The sequence below is a fragment of the Protobothrops mucrosquamatus genome, unplaced genomic scaffold, assembly GCF_001527695.2.
Source record: "Protobothrops mucrosquamatus isolate PMUCROS unplaced genomic scaffold, P.Mucros_1.0 scaffold_156, whole genome shotgun sequence".
Classification (NCBI taxonomy): domain Eukaryota; kingdom Metazoa; phylum Chordata; class Lepidosauria; order Squamata; family Viperidae; genus Protobothrops; species Protobothrops mucrosquamatus.
This window is the reverse complement of record NW_015386232.1, coordinates 529,536-536,888: the sequence shown is the minus strand read 5'-3', so window position 1 is coordinate 536,888 and position 7,353 is coordinate 529,536. Positions and strand designations below refer to the sequence as shown.

The window sequence follows — 7,353 nt, the reverse complement described above, 5'->3', positions numbered from 1 at the left end:
CCGAGGGGCCGCCAGCCACCATCCGCCAGCCGCCGAGGCCAAGGGGCCGCCGAGGCCGCCAGGGCCGCCAGAGGGGCCATCCGGTCTAGTCCAAGGGGCCGCCAGCCGCCGCGGCCGCCAGTACCGGTCTTAAAAAGGGGGGCCGCCAGCCGCCGAGGCCACCGGGGGGCCGCCAGCCGCCAGCCGCCGAGGGGCCGCCAAAACCGCCGAAGTCCCCCCGCCGATCCCGGGGAACTCACCGAGGGGAGATCTCCCCGGGGACGGGCCTCCAAAGCCTCCAGAACTCCCCTCTGCTCCATTCAGAACTCCACTAATGCGGAGCTACGAGCCGACAGCCGCCATCTTCAGGCATGCGCATTTCAGCAATGAAGTATTATCCAAGCATTCCATGAAGCCTTCTTTGCTCCAGAGACATTTTCCAACAAAACATAAAGAGCATACTGAAAAGCCAGTAGCATTTTTTGTGAAGAGAGATGAATTTATAAAATGACATGCTGCTTTTGTGAAGTCCACAACCATCTCGAAAAAATGTCTGGAAACATCTTATGAATTGTCCTTGATAGCAGTTAAACGAAATAAGCCTCACACAATCGTTGAAGAAGTTGTGGTTCCCTCTGCCATTGCAATTGTTTCAATTCTCTTTGATGGAAAAATGGCTGATGCTATTTGTAATATTCCATGTTCTGATAATACCGTCCAAAGATGAATACAAGATATGGCCAGAGATGTTATTCAACAAGTGGTGGAAAAGATCACAGCAGCAGAAAAATTTGCATTTCAGTTGGATGAAAGCACTGCCATTGCTGGTGAAGCACAATTAATTGTCTTTGTGCATGTTCCTGATTCAGACGATATACTGGAACATATATTATTTTGCCACCCACTACCTGGCAGAACGACTGGGGAAGAAATATTCACAATAATCAACATTTTTTTCAGTGAATATGGAATATTATGGACTTGGTGTGTAGGAATTTGTTCTGATGGTGCAGCAGCTATTACAGGAAGAGCTTCGGGGGTGATAGCACTAGCTAAGGCAAGAAACAGTTCCACTGTTTCAAATCATTGCATCTTGCATACACCTGCACTTGCTTCTAAACCAGTAGTTCCCAACCGGGGGTGCTCGTACCCCCTGGGGTATGAGACGATATTCCAGGAGGTGTGAAAACTTGGGTTTTCAAAATTATAGTGTATATGCATAATTCATTGCCGTTTTTCGAACTTTTCTAAGGGGCGCGAGAAGATATCAGAAGCATTCTAGGAGTACGGGGTATAGAAAAGGTTGGGAACCACTGTTCTAAACAGATGAGCCCAGTGTTACATGAGACTTTGGAGGATGCTGCAAAAATAATAAATTTCATCAAAAGCCAGCCATTAAATGGATGTTTATTCCGGCAATTATGCAAGGATTTGGATTCTGAGCACAGCACTCTTCTCTTTCATACAGAAGTACATTGGTTGTCAAGAGTTGAAACATTATCGAGATTATTTGAGCTACGAGATGAAACACACCTGTTCCTGACAAATGTTTCATCACCCCTAGCAGAAAAGTTTGAAAATGTCTTCTGGGTATCCTGCCTTGCCTATTTGGCTGACATATTTAAAAAGCTAAATGAACTTAATCAGTCACTACAGGGCCATGGTCATAATGTGTTGGTTATGGAAGACAAAGTTTGTGCGTTCCACAAAAAAATCTCCCTGTGGATAGGACAAGTAAAAAAAAGGAAATACTGCATCATTTCCCAATGTGTCAGACTTTATTCAATTAAATTCTATTGTTGACACTGAAGGCATTGAAACTGCCATCAAAAATCATTTAGAAAAATTGCACAGAGAGTTTGCGTTGTATTTTCCATTCGTGTCAAGAGGATGAGATACTAGAATTTGCTGGATTGCATCACCCTTCATCATGGACAATGTTGTGAACTCTGACCTTTCCTCTCCAGAACAAGAGGCACTTCTGGAATTGACATCAAACCGCAATTTGAATGAACTTTTTAATAAAAAAAACACTGACCATGTTCTGGAGCCAAGTTGCAAAACTGTACCTGGAAGTTAGGGGAAAAGCTATTGCAGCCTGCCATTTGGTTCCACATACTTGTGCAAGAAGGCATTTTCTTCATCAACAAGCATAAAAACTAAGGAAAGGAATTGTCTTCAGCTGGAATCTGACTTAATTCTGTCAGTAAACACTCTCCAGCCACGAGTGCAAAGATTAATGGCAGAGAAGCAGGCACAAGTTTCCCATTAAAAAAGTGTGGTAAGTGGGTGTACTTTATCATTTTTTTCCTTTTTTTTGTCATTAAGTTTTTGACACCTTGCTAAGCCACTGGTGGTACTCAAATATTGTCATGTCCTAAAGGTGGTACAGTCTGTGAAAAGGTTGAAAAGCCCTGCTTAGAAGTATAGCTATAACATACATGGTGGGAAAAAAAACAAAGAAAAAAGACAACAATATATACTGTTAAGGGAAGAATTTAAAAAACTAGAATTAGAACTACAAATAAATCCACAAAAGAAAATACTGAAAAGACAAATGGAAATAATCAAACATAAATTAAATTTAATAGAATCAGAAAAATTGGCACAGCAAATTAAAAGAACAAAACAAAACTTTTTTGAAAATGCAAATAAACCAGGAAGATGGCTAGTTTACAAACTCAAAAAACAGGAGAAAAAATTGATAAATAACTTAGTAGATGAAAAAGGCTGTTTATAATTTTAAAATGAAGCAATAAAAAAGATAATGGATATTATGAGAAACTGTATGATATAGAAGAAATTTCATGGGAGAAAACAATTCAATATATGGAAAAAAAATTTACCAAAAATTCCAGAAAACTTTAAAACTATGTTAAATGAGAAAATAACAGTGATGGAACTGACAGAGGCTATAAGAAGACAAAAAAACACCAGGACAAGATGGGCTCCCAGCAGAATTGTATAAATGTCTACAAGACACATTAAGCGTACCACTGAAAGATGTTTGTAATGAACTTTTGTTGGAGGCGAAACTCCCAAACACATGGACAGTAGCAAATATTACTTTGATACCAAAAGAAGACTCAGACATGACACAGATAAAAAATTACAGAACGATATCATTACTAAATATGAATTATAAAATCTTTACTTCAATAATAGCAGAGAGACTGAAAAGATTTCTAACTGAATTTATATATCTAGTTCAAAATGGATTTCTACCAAAGAGACAAATAAAAAATAATTTAAGAGTTATAATGGACATATTGGAATATTATGAAATGCATCCAGGGAACAATTGGCATTAGTATTTCTAGATGCTGAAAAGGCATTTGATAATGCTTCCTGGCAATTTATGACTCAACAACTAAAAACAATGGACTTTGGACAAAATTTTATAAATATGATTACAACAATATATCACAAACAAACAGAAAAAGTGATTGTAAATGGAGATTATGCAGAGAATTCCAACATAAGAAAAGGCACAAGACAAGGATGTCCACTATCTCCATTGTTATTTATTTTAACTTTGGAAGTTTTAAATAGAAAGACCCAGAAATTAAAAGACTAGAAATAAAAGGTGAAACTTATAAATTGCAAGCATTTGCAGATGACTTGATATTCATCCTAGAGGAACCTTTAGAAATGATTCCTAAATTATTAGAAAAGATAGAACAGTTTGGAGAGATAGCAGGACTGAAGATAAACAGAGAAAAAACCCAAAATGATAGTTAAAAATCTTACAGATAAACAAAAAAAAAACAAATGTCAGAAAAAATAGAATTACAAATAGTCAAAAAGGTTAAATACTTGGGAATATACCTGACAGCAAGATGTTCAACGATAAAGGAAAATAACTATACAAAATTACTGAATCAAATAAAACGTGACTTGGAAAAATGAAAAAACTTGCAACTGTTGATGTTGGGAAGAATTGCTACGATGAAAATGAATATATTACCAAAAATATTGTTTTTATTTCGAATGATACCTATAAAGCTGGAGAAAAAAATTCTTTGAAGACTTAAATTCTCTAATTTTAAAATTTATTTGGCAAAGAAAGAAAGCTAGAATTAAATTGAAAATGTTACAAGAAGCTAAGGAAAATGGAGGTTTTGGCTTGCCAGAGTGGGTTTTCTATTATCAAGCATCAGTACTAACATGGGTAAAAGAATGGATAACACTTAGAAATAAAAAGTTGTTGTATTTGGAGGGAGATGACTTACAACTCGGTTGGCACACTTTCTTATGGTATGGGAAAAACAAAATTCATAAATATTTTCAAAACCACTATATTAGAAATGCATTATTACTAACATGGGAAAAAATAAAATGTAAAATATACTTGAAAATTCCAGGATGGCTTTCAACAATGGAAGCATTTGTACATCCAAATTTAGTCAGTCTTGAGAAAATATGGACATATAAAAATATTCTAAACTCTGAAGGGAATTTAAAATCTGAACAAGAGATGGAAAATCAAGGTATTGATCTATCATGGTGGGCATATTTACAAATGCAAGTGAGATATGACAAAGATGTTAAACTGTATGGATTTTATAAAGAGCAGACCTTGTTTGATCAGATATTATTAACCTCTGATGAGAAACTACTTAAGAAAATGTATAACTTTTTATTGAATTTGAAAATGGAAAATGAACACGTAAAAGAAACAATGATAACGTGGGCAAAGAATTTTGGATACAATATAGATTTAGAGAAATGGCAAGAAATTATAAATTGACAATGCCAACCTCTTACAAAGAAAACTTATATAAAATGTTTTATAGATGGCACTTGCTAGCAAAAATGTTTAAAAATATGTCAGATAGATATTGGAAATGTAATCATAAGTCAGATACTTATTATCATGTATGGTGGACATGTGTTAAAGCAAAGAGATATTGGACAAAAATACATACTTGGCTAGAAAAGATGTTGGGAAAACATGTAGATTTTAAACCTGAACTTTTTTTATTAGGTATAATGACAGAAAAGCTTGACAAACAAAGTATATACTTGATTTTACATGTGATAACAGCGGCAAGAATCATATTCGCACAATATTGGAAAAATGAAGAAATACCACCAGAGGAAGAAATAATAAAAAAATATTAGATTGTGAGGAAATAATAATAATACTCTGAGGTTGAAAGAAAAAGAAGAAACAGAATATTTTCAAACTTGGGACTTATTTTATCAATGGCTGGAGAAAAGAATAAAGGATTAGGAATTCAATTTGTATTAGTGAATGATAAACTCACTAAAGTTGATAAGTTGAATAAATACTTTTGAATTATATTAAAAAATAAATAAGAACTTAAAAAAACAATAAAAGAGATAGCATTTTTCCTTTACCCAGCTACTTTTTTTTTATTTGGGCATTAATAGAATTTATTTTTTGTTACTTTGGAAGCTCTCTTAATACGTTTCATAAGAATTGAATCTACTCTGGAAGTGATAATCTATTATTGTTCTGTTTACTGCTTTGTTTTGCAATTCTGAAGGCAAATCTGAAGATTATTTGTTTGATATGGACATTATTCTACAAAACCAGTATAAAATGAAAAAATAAATGTGCCATTAGCAGTTCAAAAATAAAGGAAGCAGGGAAACTATGTTCACAGTAATGTGAAATTATAATTTCTTAATTGATTACTATAATCAATATAAGAACACTCAGCACATAAGCAGATAATCTTCTTTTATTATGCTACGAAAGTAAAGAATTTAATAAGCAAATTAATAAGCTTTTAAATACCTTCACAATCTGTATTCCCATGGAATCATCATCAGGATTACTTTGGTCATTGAAAGTGAAACGCATAGTTTTATCCCAGTCAATCGCTATACTCTTTAAATAGTGATCTGCCAAGGTGAGCCAAACCTTAAAAGATATACCACAAACAAACTTAGCTTTGCTTGAAATTGGTTGCATTTTACAACTATTCAAAAATATTCTGCGTATTTAATATGTTGCCATCAATTCTATATAGGACAGAAGCATAAATGTGTTCACTTATCCTAAAATTAAGGAAGAGGCAGAATGTACCATGCCCTGTCAGAATGTGACCAAGAATTCTGAAAATATACAGCATGCAGACTTAGCATCTTCCTCTCTTTAGACTTTGTGTTTTCTGTGAAGGGGCAGGAAGCTAAATTAGATGGTCACATTATAGATGCACCATGTCTCTATGCTGCACCTACCCAGCTTTAGCCTTTTTATGTTCAGACAATAAGCTAAACTGAGCTGGGATTTTTAAAACAATGATTAGAGCAAGTAGGCATGGCTTTTAGTTAACTACCGTTGGTATATATTTATGTACTTTTATTATTGAAAAAAATAGAAGCAAGTGTACATATGAATACACACTTACACACTCCTATGCAAGCAGAGTGAATACAAATGTGTGAATTGCACTCAGTCACACTTGAATTCTACAGTATAGTGAACTGATTTCGTTGAATCATTTTGATATGAAGTGCAAACTTTGTCCAAACTGAATCAATGCCTATGATGAATCAACTTAATTAGACTAACAACTGAAATTGGCAACTGATTTAGGAAATCAGTTTGATCATGCAAAATAACTGCTTTTTTGTTAAATCTCTGAGCCAAACATTCACACAGCCTTAAAAATTATAGCTCACCTACATGTAACATATGATAGCAGGCTCATTCCAAAAATTCTTAATATACAAGTCTTTTTCCAAAATAGAGTTCCGTATAGCTTATTCAGTAACGTTAAAAATAGTATAATTTGAAAGTCTGAAATTCAGCTGTCAGTTTATACCATTCAAGCCTTCATCTTTTCTTAACTGCAAATTATTAATAACTACTGTCATCTAAATCCATTTTTCATAGGTAGACTAAATTCAGGGGGAAATAGAACTATAACATGGAATATAGAAAAATAAAATCTACCATCTATACACAAAAAAGATATTTAGCAGTCCTACTGTTCTAGGCAGTTTTAGAAACTTATACAATATTGTGAAGAAATATTTATGCATTTCAGGAATTCTTTTGGAAGCTGGATAATCTAACTAACCACCTGACTATGATCTGTGACTTCCCTCACAGGAATAACATTTCTACCAGCAAGACGTAAGTATATGGATGGAAATTATTTGTTTAAATAATTCCAAGCATATAACTAGGAAGCTTTAATATATGTCCCACACAGAAATATACTTAAAAATAACTTTTAAGTAATATTATTTTCTAAATCTACTTCTTTATTCAGCTTATTTTACACAATAAAGTTTACAATGATATCAAATATTCATAATTAAAAACTATATGCTAAATTAAAGTAAGTTACCTAGTTCATAGCTAGCAAATACTTATATATAGGGAAATGTATA

At 34.0% G+C, this 7,353-nt stretch overlaps 1 protein-coding gene across 2 annotated transcripts in view; it reads right to left on the bottom strand.

Moving 5' to 3' along the window:
* The window catches only part of TBC1D30 (TBC1 domain family member 30), a 94,280-nt gene that overhangs the window by 79,029 nt on the left and 7,898 nt on the right, over positions 1-7,353 (bottom strand). For both annotated transcript variants that reach the window (XM_015820823.1, XM_029285016.1), the window contains exon 4: positions 5,747-5,872. In XM_015820823.1, the coding sequence (XP_015676309.1) occupies positions 5,747-5,872 (126 nt within the window). The remainder of the gene's footprint in view (positions 1-5,746; positions 5,873-7,353) is intronic.